This window comes from Barbus barbus, assembly GCF_936440315.1.
Source record: "Barbus barbus genome assembly, chromosome: 6".
NCBI lineage: Eukaryota > Metazoa > Chordata > Actinopteri > Cypriniformes > Cyprinidae > Barbus > Barbus barbus.
Window position 1 is genome coordinate 36,089,545 of NC_136734.1, and position 21,076 is coordinate 36,110,620.

The 21,076-nt window shown below is 36.3% G+C and overlaps 1 protein-coding gene across 4 annotated transcripts in view; it reads right to left on the reverse strand.

Moving 5' to 3' along the window:
- LOC306871319 (disabled homolog 2-interacting protein-like) overlaps nt 1-21,076 on the reverse strand; it is a 96,424-nt gene that overhangs the window by 10,275 nt on the left and 65,073 nt on the right. For all 4 annotated transcript variants that reach the window (XM_079419141.1, XM_079419140.1, XM_079419143.1 and 1 more), the window contains 5 exons: nt 8,012-8,156; nt 5,988-6,132; nt 4,620-4,856; nt 4,150-4,351; nt 1,678-1,856 (listed from right to left, as the gene is read on the reverse strand). In XM_079419141.1, coding sequence (XP_079275267.1) covers nt 1,678-1,856; nt 4,150-4,351; nt 4,620-4,856; nt 5,988-6,132; nt 8,012-8,156 — 908 coding nt within the window. The remainder of the gene's footprint in view (nt 1-1,677; nt 1,857-4,149; nt 4,352-4,619; nt 4,857-5,987; nt 6,133-8,011; nt 8,157-21,076) is intronic.

Consider the following 21,076-nt stretch of genomic DNA (forward strand, 5'->3'; position numbering starts at 1 on the left):
ATCAGGAATGCACCTTTTCCTTTAAAATGCCACCTACCTACTGTAGGCAGCGCACTAAGTTTTGAAACAGAGCTATTATCTATAAACATGTGGTAACACTTTAGTACAGGGACCAATTCTCACTAGCTGCATTTCCATTACCCTTCAAATTGCGCAAATTAAAATTGCGAACTGAAAATATGCCTAATGGAAATGCGTCAATATCGCAAAACTCCCATCCATCGCAAAAAAGTTTTTATGCTTGCATTTGGTGGTTTTTCAGGCAAATCGAAAAAGGAATATTTTGCAAAACTGCAATGGAAACTTAGTTTTTCTGGCATTTACAGGTCACATGGCGTATGTAAAGTCATATCAAAAGTCATATTCTTCAATGTACTATAATCTCCAAGAAACACTTCATATATGGCCGCTCTCGAGTATAAGGCTTTCCCTGCCATTAATGCTTAGACAGTGGCTCCGATACGGCCACTGAAGCTGATCTAGTCAATGCTTGTGTTTATTCCAGCCGAGCCACGCACGTTTCTGAAGTGGCTCTCCATGCTGCTTCTGTAAAGATACACGCATACACCTCCTTTGAATAAATATAGCCAAAATCCGTTGCCATGACTTATCGCAAGAGCCAAAAGGTTAAGTTTTAGTCGCATAACATTGGTTAATGGAAACGCCGTCATTTCGCAATACTTTTTTTATCGACATTTATAAAATAACGCCAAAGTTTTGTGCAAATCTGCAATGGAACTAGTTGCTTATTAGCATGCATATTATTAACATATTAGCTGTTTATTAGTACTTAAAAACATTTATTCTAAATGACCATATTCTACATCTCTAATCCTACCCAAAACCTAAACTTAACAACTACCTTACTAACTATTACTAAGCAGCAAATTAGGAGTTTATTGAGGTAAAAGTCATAGTTAATGGTTTGTTAATAGTGAGAATTGTACCTTAAAATAAAGTGTGACCAAACATGTCAGACCCTCATAATACATAAGTTAGTGTTTGAGAAACAAAACTTTCATAACCTACAAGTCTTTCTCAAACGGCATAAATGCCATGCTAGACCGTTCCAGACAGGTATAAAGCATCAGAGACAATGCAAAGTTATTATGTGTCTCTTTCTGTCCTTACTTCCACCCAGACTCATTGTCTGGATATCTGGGAAAAAATGCTAATTTATTTAATCATAATCTCTGTCCAGACACCAACCAACAAGCTTCACTCGATGCTTTCTCCTTGCAGCCTCCATCTCCTTTGATCCCCCAGTATATTTATTTCTCCTTCCCTGAATGTGTGTGTGTGAACTACAATTACAGGCATCTCATTCTCTCTGGCTCTCATAAATGTCGGTAGGGAATTAGCAGCGAGCTAGACCGATAAAGATGAGCCACTCTCTTTAGAAGAGCATTCTGCTCGATTAAGTAAGGGCACACTCTTAAGAACAGAAATGAGGACTGTCTTTGTGGCTGAAAGTGACAGATAACGATGAATATACGTAAGCAATATAGTTGTACTTCACAACTGCCTGAAGTAACATTGAGCTTGAAGCTGATTTTTCAGAATACTTATTCATGAAATCTACAGAATGCTTTTTGCACAGCCTTGTACAATTATGGACATACTTGATTCTGATACATTTTAACACATTTGATGCAGTGGATCTGATCCATAGCTCACCCTGGTAGGTCACTGTCGATGGCCATCTTTTGTAATCCACTGGAGATGCTGCATCCAGGGGTTGGAGGGGACGGCACACGATCAGAAGGAACGCTCTTCTGTATATTTGATGGGTTTGTTAACGCTCCATGTACATCCTTCAGTATTCTAGATAATGGACCAAGCTTGGAGGTAGCACTCTGAGGACACCAATGAAAGATTTCATTGAAAATGAATACATACCCCAAAGATCTCTTATATTTGTGCAGGTCTCCCTAATAGCCCCCCTGAGAACGGAGGTAGAAGACAACAGAACATCAATGACTGTGTGGAAATGACATCATGTAGGTGAACTGGTAGAGCATGGCTCTAGCAATGGGTCACAGGTTTGATTCCCAAGGAACACGGTTACTGATAAAATGTATAGTACGACTTTAATGCACTGTAAGCTGTTTTGGATTAAAAAATATTTCAATAAAAACTAAAAAGAAAGAAAGAAAAACTTAATTACCTCCTAAAATCCTACAGTATATTAGTGATATACTGATATACCCACCAGGCAGATTTATCCACCAATATTTAGCCATAACTCACAGCTGTATCTGCCGACTGATTTATAAAAGCCTGAAATGCAAACATCCTGTTTTAAGTATTTTCAAGAGTGAATTTTAAGTAATAGTTGTGAAAAATGAAACCTAATTAATGACACATTTTTGTACACCTCAAAAATGCATTGTTGTTAAAAGCTTTGGGATCAGTAATATTTAATTAAGACATGCATTAAATTGATCAAATATGAAAGCAAAGACTTCTATTTCCATTTCACTCTTTTGAACTTTCTATTAAACCAAAGAATGCTTTTTTTTTTTTAAGTGATACTGAAGATTAGAGAAATTCAGCTGTGCCATCAAAGGAATAAATGACATTTTAAAATAGAAAACAGGTACTTTAAATTGTAAAAAAATAACTCACAATGACACTGTTTTATTATATTTTTGATCAAGCCTTGGAGAGCTTAAGAGACTTCCTTCAAAAACATTTACATTAACTTTTGAGCATCACCAAGATAATAATTTATATAATCTAATATATCCATAATGCTTAATATATACACAGTAACATAATTCTCACCATGATAATAATTTATCTATAACTATATTGTATTCTGTAAATTTGTGTTTTGACAACTTCATGGAGCCCCAATTAAAATGGGTGGAAATGAACCTGCTTCATGTATTTATATGACAAACTTAAGAAACAGAAGACACAGTTTCTGCACATAAGCTTTTTACTCTCTCATATTTTCCAAAAGCATTTAATAACAGAACAGGCAAGACCTAGATAAGTTCAAATTTGACTTGTTTACATTTTTTATAATGATTCTGGCTGATTCTGTGACATTCTGGTTGGCTGAATCTCTCTGGCTTTAAAATAATTATGTTTCATAATCACAACATGAATGTATGGCTACAAATTATTAGTGACATATAAATTAACAGTTCTTATAACGGTGTCTGACCACTATATGACCACTATCAGTCGGTGGCAGCCTTAGGGACTGATGGACTTCCCATGTAGAACTGAGAGGACATGAGCTTTCAGAGCATGTCCACCTAACGTGATCTGAATAATTCAACAAAGTGCTGCTTTGAGAATATCCCAGATTTACAAATTTAATTAGCAATCAATGTTTGTATAGTTGCAGGCAGTGTCTGTGGTGTATACAGGCACAGGTTGCAGAAAAATGCATCTCTGCTTAAACAAATTTTGCATGACTGGAAGTTTTCTCTTAGCGTGGAAAATCTGGGCAAAAACAACAGCTAGGCTATATTTAGCATTCGAGGAGGAGGAGGATTAGAAGATTATTTCTTCCAAAAATATGTATAAAATAAGATATTAAGAAACAAACACATGGGGAACATATAGGGTCTGAACATTAAAAACAACAAAATGAAGGATTTTAAACCGAGTATTACAGCCTGAAGGCAATTGCTTACATCAGTCCACCTACTCAAAGAACATGGAAAACTGGAGCACAACTTTAGAACCTTCTGTGGCATCAAAGTGACGAACTGCCTTGTCACAATGCTATCCTGAGTTCACCTACGGCAAACACTGCACTGAAGACATGGTGAAATCTGAATGTCTGGCCATCAGTGAATAAATGATTATGGCAAAAGATAATTTTCAATCAGTATTTTAACTTGTTTTTCTGAAAAAAAAAAATTATAATAATTATTAATAGTATACATATTTTTATTACATATATAGTATGTATAGATAGATAGATATGTTAGATTTGTTTCCAATGCAAAATATAGTAGAATATATTGTTTTTTTTCCCTTCCAAAATATTGATTAGAGGTTCAGGCATGCATAAATACCAAATTTGTGGTATTTATGCATGCCTGAACAGCGCAATGCATTCCTGCTCAAAATCCTTACACTGCAAATAAAATCAAATGGAACCAACGGCAGAGTCAAGAGACTAACCTGGTCCATTTGGGACACCACCTCAGCTAGAAGGGAATGTAAGGTGGAGAGCTCATGGCCCAGGTCAATATAGCCCTCGAAGCCTGCAGTATTTGAGATGGTCTCTGGGTTAGAGATCTCCAGCAGGAAGCGCTGCATGTTGGTCCACTCCTGCTCCAAGAACTGATTCATGAAGGACATGTACTCCTCCTTATTACCAAACCTGACAAAAAAGCAGGAATAAGAATGACTCATTGATGCATTTAATAACTCAATTAATGACTAATGGCTAATGACTCTATAATCATAATTATATCTATAAGCTTCATTTCATTCTTATAAACAGTATTTGTGCTCATAACAACATGACAAGCTATCAAACTGAGGTGTTTTGAAACCCGTTCATCAGTTCCATTGTGAAACAGTAAAGCACTCTCTCCCTGCTCAAACACACACACATTCACTCACACCAGAGTAAATGAAGTCCTTACTTGGTAAAGTTTGCAAGGTTCTGTGTAACCTTGGCAATAAGAGTGAGTGTGCGTGCAGTGCGGTCATCTGGGTATTCCTGCGTCAAGTTGAAGAGAGAAGGCGACATGATTGCCGGACACAGAAAACGCAAAAACAACGAGGCGCTGATAAGACGCTCGCTGATATCCGGTCGCCCTCGATTACCACATTCCTGTCTCCATGACGCAAACACCTCCTTAAGTTCCCGTGGAAACACACTGTTGAGGGGTGGAGAGAACACTTTAATAATTGAACACTGAATTTAGATGGAAAACTGCAAAGTTATTCTTACTAGTAAGTCGTTTCACAAAATTCACATTCTATTATCATTCTGCAAACAAGGGGAGGGAAGGGGGGGGCTTTTAATTATCTTTTACATGCATTATACAATTATGCTCTACATGTTGAAATATAGAGTACTAGATCTCAGTGATTCAACTTTTATTTCAATTCTAAAACTGAAACTTTTGTTGTGTTGTGGCTTGTTTCAGTTCTGTTGTTGTGTTTTGTTTGTTTTGTTGTGCTAATTTCCTTAAGGTGCGACTTCTTTTCGTTGTGTTGTGCTAATTTTATTGTGGGTTGTTTCTATTGTGTTGTGCTAATTCTACTGTGTTGTGGCTCGTTTCCCTTGTGTTGTGCTAATTTTGTAGCTTGTTTACGTTGTGTTGCGACTTGTTTCCGTTGTGTTGTTCTAATTTTGTTGCGGGTTATTTCCATTGTGTTGTGCTAATTTTGTAGCTTGTTTCCGTTGTGTTGTGCTAATTTTGTAGCTTGTTTCCGTTGTGTTGTGACTTGTTTCCGTTGTGTTGTGCTAATTCTGTTGTGTTGTGACTTGTTTCCCTTGTGTCATGCTAACTTTGTTGCGGGTTGTTTCCATTGTGTTGTGCTCATTTTGTAGCTTGTTTCCGTTGTGTTGTGACTTGTTTCCGTTGTGTTGTGCTAATTCTATTGTGTTGTGGCTTGTTTCCCTTGTGTCATGCTAATTTTGTTGCGGGTTGTTTCCATTGTGTTGTGCTCATTTTGTAGCTTGTTTCCGTTGTGTTGTGCTAATATCGCTGTGTTTTGGAGATTTTGTTGTATTGTGCACTATTGGGCCACCGTATAAATGTAACACTCACAAACAAATCACTATGATCAACAGTCTGTGTATAATAATAATAATATTAGTTGTAGTACTATTATAGCTTAACTCCCCTGCTTCATTTTACACCTCTATACTTATATTATACATCGTCTCTTTTAATTTAAGAGAAACACCTGAGACAAAGTTGATAACTGAAATAAGCAGCTATGAAACTGCATCACTGGTTCACATCAACAGACAGCTGTGAAGGGCACACTGTAGTTACCGGTAAGACTCAATGATCTTGCAGAAAGCCAGCTCACAGCACATCCTGAGGTTGCTCTGATGTTCAGCTAGATCGCTAGAGGAACATTTGGATGGATCCACCTCACAGTTCTCATCAGACTCATACAGAGCCTTTATAAACTCACCTGGAAGAAAGAGAAACTACTTTAAAGACCCTGGTGTTTTAAAGTGTCATCTATCGATTAATCTTTACATTATTCTGTATTCGGTACAAGAACGCTTGCATTCCTAAATGTCAGCAAGGCAACCTGCCGTACAACTCCCCCGCCATCTTTCATTCAAACAAACCGCCTCACAATTATTAGCAAGAGCTCATCCCCATTCTAATCCCTTTCCACTATAAGGCAACCAGTGAAAGTTCTTTAGTTATCTGACTCGGAACTAATGAGAGAAGCTGTCATGGGAATATACAACAAACTTTTTGTTGATCCCAAACAAACAGCACAGCGAGATCCCTCTCCACAGAGCAGGTACTGGTCGATCCCCCCCCCCCCCCCCCCCCCCCTCTGTTCTGTTGCGCATGAAAGCATCAGGGAAAAATCTAACTAGTGTAGCATAAACTATGTGGACGTCCAACTGATCTAGAATGGAAGTGGAGTCCTCGTTCTTCATCTTCCTCTTAGTGACTAAAGAGACATTCAGTGGCCACATTACTACATGACTTCAGATCAACAGAAAACATACACTGCTGTTCAATAAGATTTTGTAATGTTTTTGAAAGAAGTATCTTATGCTCAACATCTTGCATTTATTTAACCAGTTATAATGTACACTGTCGAACTGTTTTTCCCCTGCTGTACCGAAAACATGCCGAACCGTCATGTTTGTGTGTCGTTACACCCCTAATACAATGTAAAACAAGAGAAGTTTGAAAACTCATTCAAGGCCACAAATACAAAAGTAAACACTCAAATAACCAGTATGTTGCGCCACAGTAGTGTCAAAAGTCCACACACAAACTCAAGTGTATATTAGCGATTAGCATGATTACCTAAGCACTCATCAAGAAAACACAGGACTTAACTTGCATTCACAGCATTTTTCATCAATTAAAATCTAATAACCATGACACCTAAAGATCCTTATTTTTAATTTCATGACTGGTTAAAACCATTGTTTTTAGTGGTAACCCGTGATCCGATCTGAAAATGAGGTTTGTTTTTAAAGTCAAACAATTGAACAATAATACACTGAAAAAAAAGACTCCCCCCAAGTACTCTATCTGTTGCTCTCAAGTAGATGTAGTAGTAACTAGAGTAAATGAAATGACCAAAAGCTTTGTCCCTCATGCATATATGCTGTTTATGTAACCATGTGGTGTAATCCACTCTCTTTACTGTCGCTCTCTTGCCATGATGTCTGAGGGACTTAGTCAGTCTTTATGAGTGAACCATTTAATAATTTAGCAGCACTTCACAAGTCACATTTATCTAAGAAAAACAACTATACATTATTCAGCACCACCAAATGGCTTCTTAAAGCAAATCTAAAGAGAGATTCACACTCTTTGGTGTACTCACTCACATTCACATCTACTTTCATCAGATCCCCCAAAGTCGATATTTATATACGGTGTGAAATTTGCAGCATATATTTTTGTTCTGCAGATAAATTGCTAGTCCAGCGATTTACACATTTTATTCCTAAAATACAGTGGTATTAATAAACACAAGCCTTAACGGACACAGAGTAAGCCAGCAGTGAATGTGGTGGTCCGATGTGTGTGTGCATGTTTGTTTGTGTGTGTTTTCACAGCTGTTTAATCTTATCTAAAAATGAATACAGGGAACTCAGCACAAAATAAAATTTGGAAATGTTTCTAATGTGTGTGCAGGACAGAAAGTTTGCACTGATAAAGTGTCTCCTATTTGAAGTTTGCAGACTGAACACCAGTATGTAATTAATTTAAGTCACCTGGCAACTTGGACATAACAAATAGTACAGACATTTTCAGAAAATAATGTTTTTTTTGAGCACAGACACATACACACACAAAGATCTTACCCAGTGCATCTTGCAGATACTTCTGTCCGACCAGTTTAAGGTACTCCTCGATCGCTTTAGTGCCCAGCGTGTTCTCTCTGAAGATCAGGTGCTCATTCTCTCCGCATCGATCCACCTCAGACATCATCAGATCTGTCAGGAAGTCCTATAACAAAAACACACAATCCAAAAAAACATTTTGATATGTGAGCACTATTAGTTTTAAAAAAGAAAGAGAGCAGAGTAGATGGAGCGATTGTATGGAGGGTCCGTCATTGTAATCGAAGTGCTTGTGCTGCTGATGTCTGTCAGGACATGAATGAAAAGAAAGAGACAAGAAAAGAGAGATGCTAGTGCTGAAGTGAAAGCTGCTCCGATCAAAGCAGGGAGCCTATCAAAACCAGAAAATGGGAGTTAGACAGAAAAATCAGTCTACCCGCAGTTGATGTGCGCACACACACAGTCTAGAGTTCAGGCCAGCGTCCCAAATACGATTCAGAGTGTGTGTGTGTCTCAGTCTCTATTTCCAGCGATGAGTCATGGCTCCATGCAGACTGTGACTGAAAGCCTTTTACTTGTAAAAAATCATCTTATAATTCTCATTACAGAACATACTGTATGTCCTAATAATGTAACAAAACTCTCGTCTCTTTCACAAAAAATGTACCCCCAAACTAATTTTAATTTTTTTGTCATTCTCTTATTTGACTCTTATTTGAGACACTATTGGGATTAAATTTAAAATAGAATTTTGGGTCTGTGTCTGCATGATTTGTTATTTTTCTGTGAAAACAATACTGGATAACAATTAAATAAATAAATAAATAAATTGTTAACAGTGAACCCTGTGAAAATACCCTGTCAAAAAGTGTCAAAGTGCACAAAATAAAATGTAATTTGGGTGAAAAAGAGTATACTTGACAGGGCCCTACTCTCATTCTGTCTTCTTCTCTCAGCCTAGTATTCATTCAGTTATGTGGTTGAAATGATGACAAGAACAGAGGTCTGCACAGGGATTAAAAAGAAAAAAGCCTGGCACATAATTGAGACCCTGCAACCCCACCAGACACCTGCTGTCAAACTTTAACACTAAACTTAAAGGCACTCAAACTCATTATTTTCTTCCCTATAGATCCTTATGCTTGGATAAATTCATTCATTACCAACAACTTACACACTGAGCTTTGACTGTAAATAAGTTACATTAAAAGTTATAGTCTTTTTTTTTAAGCAATAAATACTTTATATACTTTTTTTTTTTTTACCAAGGATATGATCAAAGTGACTACATAAAATACATTTATCTACATAAGTAAATATATTTATAATATAATATAATATATTTATAATGTTTCTTTTCAACAGTAATAATGAGAAGAAAGGTTTCTTGAGAACCAAATCAGCATATTAGAATGATTTCTAAAGGATCATGTGACACTGAAGACTGGGATAATGGCTGATGAAAAATCAGCTTTATTATCATTGGAATAAATTTATTTAAAAACATATTAAAGTAGAAAACGGTTATTTTAATTAACTTTTATTCAAGTAATATTTGATAACATTACTGCTTTTACTTTTTGATCAAATAAATGCAGCCTTGGTAAGCAGCGTTTTTTTTTTTCTTTTTCCCAAGTCTTGAACTCAGGTCAGGTAGCAGACCTTCCATTCATAGTAAATGTGGATATGTATTTGGCCACCAATGTTTAGAATTTCAGCACTGGGCATTATTTTAAGAAATCACTGAAAAGAGAGAGAATGTTTCAGTTTAGAGGAATCCAAAAAACGTGTTGACTCTAGATAATAGGGTATTATGGAAGTCAAAACAAAAGCATTTGTTTGGGATACAGGAGAAAAGGTGGGTAGTGTGGCTGCAGAGAGACCTCAGAGCTTAAAAATCCTTCATGAGCGCTGATGCGGGGAACAATCACCATGGTAACTGGGCCGGAATATTTCCAGGTTTTCCATGATTGTGGTAACCCTTATTTTAAAGTAGTGGCTCTACCATCATGCTTGTCCACCTGTCCTCATCTTCAAACAACTTTTATCTTATTTTACAATCATAAGTTTATCTATAAAAATGTATATTTATTTATTTTTTAAATGAGGTACCATTTTACAGATTGCGCATATAGAATGCTGCAATTGACAGCAAAATAATTTCACTTTCCAAAATAAATAAATAAATAACAATAAAAAAAAATTAAAATAAACTAAAACAATAAAAATAGCGCATTTTTTTTTTTTTTTATATGCAGAGTAAGAAATACTTTCACCAATGACAGGTGTTGCCAAAAAGTTAATTTTGGATGCTGCATACAAACAAACCTCAGTAATTCAAGCGTTTCCACATTTTAATAATTACGTATAATAATTGTCAAGTTGTAAAAGGGATAATCATCAGCAGAGTGAGGGAAAAAAGCCCTCAGAACCATTAAGATATGAGACTAGTCACAGAGAGGGAGATCTCACAAGCCTTGAGATTCTCCCCTTACACGCACACACAGTAGTGGGCACTATTAAGAAAAGGCCAAGAAAATTGTCCATTACTGTCAGAGTTAATCAGCTAGACTATAGCTCACCCATAATCAGAACGAGACGAGAGAGAAACACAGGAAACGATAGAGACGAGAGAGAGCAAGAAGACATTAAGCACAGTAAGACATAAATATAGAACTAAAATGGAAAGGAAAGCATAAAAATAAAACGGGTGCGTAAAAACAGCGGGTGCACAGGAAAGCAAAACCATTGCACATGGGAACAGAGGGAAACAGAAAGATACGTACTGTAGCACACAGAAAAAAAAAATTATAAAGCGAGGATGAAGGGATTAAAAAGAAGAGATAAAATCCCTCAGGTCTCACTGCATTCCCTGGAAGCAAAAACTCATAAAGGAGGAAGCATCTGACCGAGACAGCAGTTTGTGTGCTCTGCTGAGGGAGAGAGAAAGAGAGGTTTTGCCTACTACATTGTCTGGACCAAACGTCCCCACAAGGAAAGTAAAACCTGGAATCACCTACACTGTGGGAAGCAGCCAATGGCCCCCAGTTGGAAAACAGCTTAATAAACATATTAAATAATGAAAATGTAAAAATGCTAAATGTTTTGTGCCAGGGTTAAGTTCAGGGTTAGAAAAGCTCTGCATAAAGACTGAAACCGATGGATGGATGGATGTAGATTGAAATCTTTCAATGGTACCATAATAATGAGCATTGATAATATTAATATTTAACTTAAGTTAAACTTAATTTAAAGAGTGTGTTCAATGGCTTTAAAAAAATAAAGTGATGGCCCTTTTAAAGCCCATTCTTTGTGTCTAACATCTATGAATATCTCAGTGTGTGTCTGTGTGTCAGGACAGCTGAATGAGACTTGCTATCAAAGGCCCTTAAATAAACCTTAAGGTCACTAAGACTATAACACACACACGTTTGTTTTTGTGAAAAGTGGGGACATTCCATAGGCGTAATGGTTTTTATACTGTACAATCTGTATGTGCTATTGCCCTACACCTACCCTACACCAAGGTTATAATCGTTAACGAAAACGAACGAAAAAACGAAAACTAGGTGGGAAAAAACATTGTCGTTAACTGAAATAAAAATAAAAACGAGGCATTACAAAAAAACGATAACTAACTAAAACTGTAATGTGTGTTTGGCAAAACTAACTAAAATAAAATAAAATTATAGAGTAAATGTCCTTAGTTTTCGTCTTTGTCAAGGTCTTTAATTTTTTAACGCTATTTAGAACATGCAGCGTATTCGTTCAGCTGCATTTCCTTTCCCTGCTCTCCCTCCGCCTCTCTGTCACTCATGTGTCTCTCACATGCGCGCGCGCGCACACACACACACACACACAGCCCCTCCCCTCCGTGCACACCGCGTCTCCATGAGAACGACTTAGTTCGACGTTGAAAGTTCGCGAAAGGTTGGTATCTCCATCTCTTGAACACCTTCAATCAAACATTAAAAAGTGATACAAAAATATTTTTTATTTTTATTAGTTATGTTCTTTTCTCAGATTGAGCTCCCTGACAACCTTGACAGAAATGTCTTGTGTGGCTCAAAAATGGGTTGAATACATGTGGTTCATGTATGTCTTCTTTAGTCTGTTGGCTATTTAGTTTTTTTCTTGGCACACGTACGTCACTTACACATTTTGCACTTACTGCGGAGACGGTTTACATACATATTTGTGCCCATATGTACATTTTATGTACTGGTGTTATTGTTGAATAAATATTTTCTAAAATTGTATGATGGTTTTGTTGAGTTATTATTACACAATACTTTTTCTGACCTTTTTTAATCTTGCCCCTGACAAATAACCCAAATTACAAAAAAAGACTAAAACTAACACTAAAACTAATAAAAACTAAACTAAAACTAAGCATTTTCAAAAAATAAAAACTAAACTAAACTAGCAAACTCACTTTAAAAACTAATTAAAACTAAACTGAATTTGAAAGCAAAAAGTCAAAACGAAATAAAAATAAAAACTAATGAAAAATGCAAAACTATAATAACCCTGCCCTACACCTAAACTTAGCCCTCACAGGAGACTGTGCATTTCAACTTTCCCAAAAAAGACCTCACTCTGTATGAGTTATAAGCATTTTGAAAAGTGGGGACATAGGTCAATGTCCTGAAAAGTCACCTTGTAATACCTGTGTCATTATACAAATTTATGTCATCATGCGTCACAAAAACGCACGCGCACACACACACACACACACACACACACACTTTCTCTCTCATTAATCTACAGACACAGGATGACTCATTCAGTTCTGTAAAGATATTCCGAGGGAGTGAGCGACAATACAGACAAGGGGGAGTGTTGCAAAAGAGCTACATCCTATGCCTTTTTTCCATGGGGGGAGGGTCATCATATTGTCATCATTTACTCATTTAAAATATCTTAATATACAAGTTTGGAACAACATGTGGGTGAGTAAATGATAAAAGAATTCTCATTTTTGGGTGAACCATCCCTTTAATTATTTTAGAGCTGAACAAAGCCTTGTTTTCTAAATTACTAGGGATGTAAGGATACTGGAATGCTGACTGATACAGATAAGATAATTAATTGAATAATTACCAATTAATTCAATTAGTTTAATAGCTGATGAACAGATTATATTTCCTAGTTGGTTATGCATAAACGCATTAATGTAAAGTAGGAACTAACGCAGTAGTGCTGCTCACTTGTGATCTGAATGAGATGATAGGGTTAAATCTGTCAAATTGCTGTCCCTCTAGGTTAGTGCTAGATGATGCAACAAATTAATAATTAGTTTTACTTAATTGCAAATGTGAAATGTCCAAAGTGTGTTTACAAAGTGCATGGGTACCATTTAATCCCACGTGTTCCATGTGAGAAAGTTTTTTCTCTCCCACACAGTCGAAATGGGCACTAAACTCTGTCAGACACGCAATAATTCAACATGACCTACTGAAAAACAAAAGGGAGCAATCATTAAATGTCAAAGATGAATACCTTTCCTCCAATTTCATCATTACTTGTGTCATTCTCAGCACATTTCTCTTTTGATCTGAAGCCAAGTTGTAAACTGAAATGCTAGTTGTTATCTCGCTCCCTCTCCATCTCAAAAAATAGAGGTCAGAGAAGGTCAGATGCTATTTAGCAGACAGACGGCAGGAGGGTCAAGTGAGAGACCGAATGCTGTAATGTATGTGTGAGAGAAAGAGAAGTCAAATATCTACCCACACTCTATAACCTGGAGTTTTCTCTGTTGCATGTGTGCAAATGTGCGCGTATGATTCTGTTCGGTGCAGATGTGTGTGCGCTCACGACCCTCAGTGAAATGTAGAAATGCTCTGCTAATGAAATGCAAGGCTGCAGGGCAGCTTTATCCAGCGTGCTTTCTGAGATAAGACTGATTGTTGAGCTGTATGACTAAAGTGGGTCAAACATACATTGCTTCAAGTATCATACAACATGTCCTCAACATCTACCTTCTTATGCTTGCTAAACAGTCGGCATCTCATCAACACACCCTACCTAGAAAACGAAAAGGCTGATTTGAGGTTTTATCTCACTTTACTGATTTAAATTTAATGAGAAGAAACTAATTTAACTCTGTATTCTGTCTTAATTGTATGTTCTGTATAGCGTATATTTTTTAGGGCTGTCACAATCATGAAATTTTCCTGATTATTTATTCTTAGACAAATATGTGTACACATTAGCATTTTTGCATTTTAATTTTTTTTATTATTTTATATTTCATAATTAGAATTAGTGCTATCAAACGATTAATCCTGCTTAATGTCATCCAAAATAAATATGTTTTAGTTAACATAATATATGTGTGTACTGTGTATATTTATTATGTATATATAAATACACACACAGTATAAATACAGTATATATTTTGAAAATATTTACATGCATTTGCATACATACATAAGTATATTTAATATATAAACAACATTTTTCTTAAATATATACATGCATTTGTGTGTATTTATATATACATAGTACTTTTACACAGTACACACACATTATGTAAATATTAGGCAAACAAAAACTTGGATGTGATTAATCGTTTGACAGCACTAATTACAATTATATTTATATTAATTTGATTCATATTATTTGTGTATAGTTTATTAATGTTATTTGTGTATTATATGTAGGTTTTGCTCCATTTCCCAGAATGCAAAGTCTGTCAATTTTATATATCTGCAAAAAGTAACTTGTTTTCTCGCAATTAAGAATGCACTAGTGCAGTGGTTTTCAATCCTGGTCCTGGGGACCCACTGCTCTGCACATTTTGTATGTCTCCCTTATCTGACACATTCAATTCAGTTCATGGATCTATCTCCTAACAACCTGATCTGAATCAGGTGTGTTAAATAAGGGAGACATACAAAATGTGCAGAGCAGTGGGTCCCCAGGACCAGGATTGAAAACCACCGCACTAGTGTACAGTGCATTATACAGTCTCATAGCTAGCACATACTATATGGGCTAAAATACAACATTTTAATATAGATTTCATGGGGTCTGTAAGCACTTTGTACTTTTGTGCGAGGATCAATTCAGATGTCATCAAATAATTGTAAGTGTGATTACGTAATGATTGCTACAGGCCTATGTTTTGTATTGTGAAGTCAATATCTGCATACTGGGTCTCAAAAATGTCAGTCCATGGGATCATCTCTTGCCAGGAATAATCACATGTGTTGCAATCAGATTTACATCATATCACAAAACAGATTAATACTTTGTCTAACCTCAAACTCTTGAGATGCATGAAAAAGTGTTAAAGTGTGTGTGCATGGAGAGCCCGCTGAAGTGGATGTCACATCTACAGCGAAGCACGACTTCTGTAATAGCTGTCAGGGCAATGTGCTGCTTCAGACCAGAAATGACATCCTTTCAGAGCCAGGCTGCCTTAAAGTGCAGCCAAGCGAGATAGAGAGGGAGAGAATGGCAGAGCATGAGTCTAAGACAAGATAAGGAGATAGAGAGGTGATGGAGAGAGGGAGAGAGAGGCAGGATGGGGAGAAAACAAGAAAAAGAAAGGGTGACGGATGAGGAGAGGAAAGATAAGGGTGCTGAAGGAAAATTCAGATAATGATTATTGTCTTGTGTCTCTAAGTTGATGGAAGATGCTGGTCGAACTTTGCCACAATCCAATATGTACATCAATGTGTTATGAAAAATGTAGTTCAAAACATTACCATTAAAGTTTGTTTTTTGTACTTGTATTTAGTAAGCATGCATTAAATTGATTAATAGTGATAAAAAGGACATTTATGTTAGGGTTAGGTTTCAAATAAATACTGTTCTTTATATAATAATAAATATAGCTGCAAGCAGCAATGATGGGGCCAAGCACATCAGTGGCAAAATGAGGAGCTAAGCATAGCATGGAGCATCAGACCAACTGCAGAAATCAGTAATTGAAGCCATTTAGGATTGTTTTAGTCAAAACGGCTGAAAAATCATAAATAAACCTCTAGTAATATGATTTATTGGCTTATCACGCTTGACCAACAGGTGGCACCATTATCAAATCGATGTGGTGTGTCCTGTGTGAGGTGACAGTGGCACACACAAAGTTTGGTATCAATATGCCTAAGCATTGCAGATATACAGCCTCAAGTGTCATTTTGGGATCATGCCTCAAATTCGTTGTTGTGGTATGTGAAAACTGTTTTGTCTATCAACACAAAATCCATAATTTTTTGTCAGCATGGTCTGAAGATGGTATGATTCGAATTTGGTGAAAATCGGACCAACAGTCTAGGAGGAGTTTAAAAAAGTAGGTTTTTAAAGAAAATCAAAATGCCGGACAGGAAGTTTGGCTGACTATGGCTAAATTGGTATCACTGTTCTCAGCATGAATGAAGGAATCTATTAATGCCAGTTTCATTACAATAGGCAAAATTCACAGAAATCTATTAGCATTTATTTGAAATTTCATTATAAACTTTGACCACAAGGCGGCACTGTCTCAAAACGTTTTGAGTACTTTCAGGTCATGGTCTCAATGGAACATATAAAGTTTTGTAATGGTACACCAATGCATTCGTAAAATATAGGATTTATTTGATCATAATACGCTATTATAGTCAATGGCAATTTCATGTTATGTTCAATTATAGCGCCACCAAGAGGCAAATCCCACCAAATTTTGCCCATACATATGTGTGTCAAATTTGGTGAAAATCTCCACTTACTGTCAAAATTTTGGCAATTGGTTATTAGCATATAGCCAGGATGCTATGTTTCCAAATTTCCTACGGTGGTTTTGTGTCGATCGGAGTAACGGTTTCTAAGATATTGGCAAATGTTTTTTAAGCGCTAAACTGGAACATAGCACAAACCATAAGGCAAAACCTGTTAAGTTTGGTATCGCTGGACTCGGCAAGGATTCAGGAGTCTAAAAAGGTGACTCCCGTGAAAATAAGTCAACCCCATCGAAAGTTAGCCCATCAAAAGAATATTTGATTTTACCACTAGGTGGCACTGCCTCAAAACTTCTCAGGCTTCTTAAGGGCATCGTGCTGATGACCCATACCAAGTTTCATAACGATACAGTAATGCGTTCGTAAAATATAGCATTTTAATACAAAATTCAACATGGCCAACACCCAAAATGGCTGACATGGGAAAATTGGATATGGTTGAATATGGTTTGATATGGTAGGTCATTTTTATGATTTTTGGCCAAACCATTCACAAGTTATAAGCAAAAATATGCATTTTTTATATCTCCTGACCACTAGGTGGCACAGTGCCGAAACACTGCAGGTAGCTTCAGGTCATGGTTGTTATAACACACATGGTTGTCTCAATCCGTCAAACCCTTGTGGAGTTATATATGGAATTCATGGATATATATATATCCATGAATTCCATAACTTTTTGCCTGCATGGTCTGTAGATAATCAGAGCCATTTTTGGTGAGAATCGGACGAACCGTCTAGGACGAGTTCGACAACAATTTTTTTTTATCAACAAAGGTTTTATGAACAATTGAATATAGCGAAAAAAACTAAACCTGACTTCATTCGACTCTGCTTAAGCCAAGGATTCAGAGGGAAAAATAATTTAAATTTTGTGGCTTACGGTTCAAAAGTTATTAGCATAACAAAATAAAAATTTTGGACAAGTGGTGGCGCTAGAGAGTTAGAGTTAGAGACTCCAAATTTACTGTGGTTAGTATTGAGACTGTCCTCTATCAGTGTGCCAAATTTTACAACTTTCACGCAATAGAATAAGAACGCTAACGGATATAATAGGTGCCTACGCACCTTTGGTGCTTGGCCCTTAATAATAATAACCGACACCAAACTTTTGAACAGAAAGAAATATATTTATATTTGTATACTTAAATATGAATACATGTTTAATTAAGCATACAAATTTCTCTAATAAGATGCCCTGACATTTTAATGTGGCAAGAAAGTTCATTTTCAAAAACTATATCTAGCTGATGAAATATTTACAAAGCATTGCTAGAACAACTGTCTGAATTTTAAAACATTTTCCCAGGTTTCCATGACTGTTGGAATCCTTTCAAGTGAGTGAGATAGAATTCTCCCCAATTGACTGTGTATTTCATCTTCTTCCAAAGTGTATTTAGTGGTGGAGAAAAAAGGAATGTACGATAAAAATCACACCCCCACGAAACTCACCCAAGTGATAAATGAGTGTTTTTGTGTCCTCTTGGGCTTGTGGTCTCTATGGGATATCTTTTCTCCATATTTTACATCACGAGCACTCTGGTCTCAGGTTCAGTCGAGGGAATACAGCGACTGCATCTACTGATAGAAAAGTGTAATGCCTGTACTGTAACATTACCTTAACAGACTGAGTGCATTACCAAAGTGAGAGACGTTCAGTTGTCAAGATTCCATCAGATTATGCTTCCCAGTGAATCCGTCACTGCATGCTCAGTTTGGTAGCTCAACTAACCGTGTCCAAACTTTTCAAAGGAACATAAACAGACAAGCTCTGTTATCCACACAGAGGAGTCTGCTTCATCTTCATTTGAACCTAATTTAGTCCAATTTAATTTTCTTCTGTCAACTTATGCATCTGTCAGAGACAGACAAGCCAGCTGAAGTAGAACAAAGAACTCCTAAAATACATCTTTTACATCTGCTTTAAGCACTCAGAAAATGACTGTTCAAATATAATTGAGTGCTTTAATCGCACCAAGACTTAAAGCAGAGATCAGATGTTAGGAAAGTAAAGAGCTAAACCGAGTCTTCATTCCTTGTATGAAATGCTCATTTAAAGGATTAGCTCACCCAAAAATGAAAATTGTGTCATCATTTACTCACCCTCATGTCACTCCAAAGCTGTATACGTTTCTTTCAAAAGAAGTTATTTTGAAGAACCAAACAGTTGTTGCCCCCCAATAACTTCCATAGGGAAGGAAATACTATGCAAGTCAATAGGGACCATCAATTGTTTGATTACCAGCATTCTTCAAAATATCAAAATTATGTTCAAAACAAGAAAGAAACTTACACAGGTTTGGAACAACGTGAGGGTGAATAAATGATGACAAAATACTCATTTTGGGGTGAACTATCCCTTTAAGTCAGAACTAGGCAATATAGCTAAAATATCTTGATATTTTTCAGCATTTTGGAGATATTAAATTGATATCTTCATTTGTAAAGTAGTGTTTTATTTTCAATTAGAGGAGCCATGACTGGTTTTCCACACATAATTTTCATTCACTGGTACATATAGCAACCCTATAAAAAAGTAATCGATTTAAAATGCATTTATGCAAGTGTTGAAATGTAAGTGCAAATACAAATGCAAGTGCAGTTCCAGTCTATTAACATATTGACTGACATATCGCTCGAGACTTACTGATATAAAATAGTAATTAAACTTTATTTGGAGCACAATGCACATTTCTTAATATTAAGCCTAAAATATGTTTTAATGTCAATGTTGATGAGGATTGTATAATTAAATATTTTGCATTTAAAGAACGGTATTATTTAAAGTGTACCTAAAGTATACTTGCAGTAGTTCCACTTTAGCACAGTCAAATATACTTAAGTATAGTTGGACTTCAGCACCTTGTTGAATCAATGCCACGTAGAATTAAGGCAGTTCTGAAGGCGAAAGGGGGTCAAACACAGTATTAGTATGGTGTTCCTAATAATCCTTTAGGTGAGTGTATGTGGTAATTTTCACTAGGGAATATATCAATTAGGACTACTTTTCACTGAAATATATATATAAAAAAGTTTAAGAAATCTTTTGCTAACCAAGGCTACATTTAATTATTACATATATTTATTTGTCACAACTTGAACGTTTTTTATTTTAATGTATTTTAAAATGCTATTTATTCCTGTGATGGCAAAGCTGCCAGTCTTTAGTGTCATTTTTACTACCGAAGTTCAAACTATATTTAGTTTTTTAAAACATTTGTCTAAACACTCATACTTAACAGGGAATTAATGACTAAATAAAAGTGTTTCAAAATCATTGTGATATTCAATGTTTCCTAATTTTATATCGATGGTACTTTAAGTATATTGTGACTATTTTATAAACCACCATCCCCTAATAAGGTTCTGCTCTGGAGCTGCTTTCCATTTGGCACAAATGCAACACTAAATCAGAAAGCATGCATAGCTGTCACTTGTGTCTCATAAAAGGCATCTATACTGAAGTGCATATGATCAAGCTGGTTTAATTCTACACATTGATAAATAACACATTCAAAAAAGCAATTAGGCTGGATTTTACAGCTGTCCTCAAAACAAATGACCTTGGACAGCCTGGATGATTCCATCAGTGTTACAGTTTTTACGGCCCATATCCCTCAGGGCTTCTTTGAGAAGCGAAGTAATTAAGGATCAGTAATTAACAGCCTCAGACTAACAGTCCTGATCCCCCCTGCAGGACCCAGGGGACAGCGAATGAGGGCCAGATAGGATATGAGTGACATAACTGTCCAGTTATGATGACCCTCTGTGAACCCTCTAGTTGGTTTAGTATTAGCAGACTCCCCCTCCCGTTCCCCTTTATCCAGTAGTTACAGAGGTGAAGTGCAGCTGACCAGTAAAAGACACTAATGACTTTTAATAATGCCATTGAAAAAGCAGCCAATCTCAGAGTCAGCACTCACAGGATAATGATGCAGATCAGTCAGTGGCTCGTGGACCAGTGACCATCTCTAATGCCACTGTGGTGGTTCACAACTTACACTGCCGTTCAGTCAAATAAAAATATTAGCATAAAGGATGGCATCGCTGATATGAACCGTTACAAACTGACCATTTAATTCCCGTGTCATCTCCAACAAATGCCTAGTCATTTGTGAATACTGGATGGAGGTTTTTACAAAATTATTTTGATTGAAAAGGATTCATTAATGAATCATTTAGAACAGTTCGTGAACCAGTTTGACAAATGAATTGAAAGGAACTGACTCAAAATAGCAACTTGCTCACAAATGGTACACTGTTGCATCATTGAAAAGCAAGTTTTATACTAAACGAGCAACAGGCTATCTGGCAGATATATCTTTATCTCGAAAAAATATTTCATAGCAGTGTGAAAAAT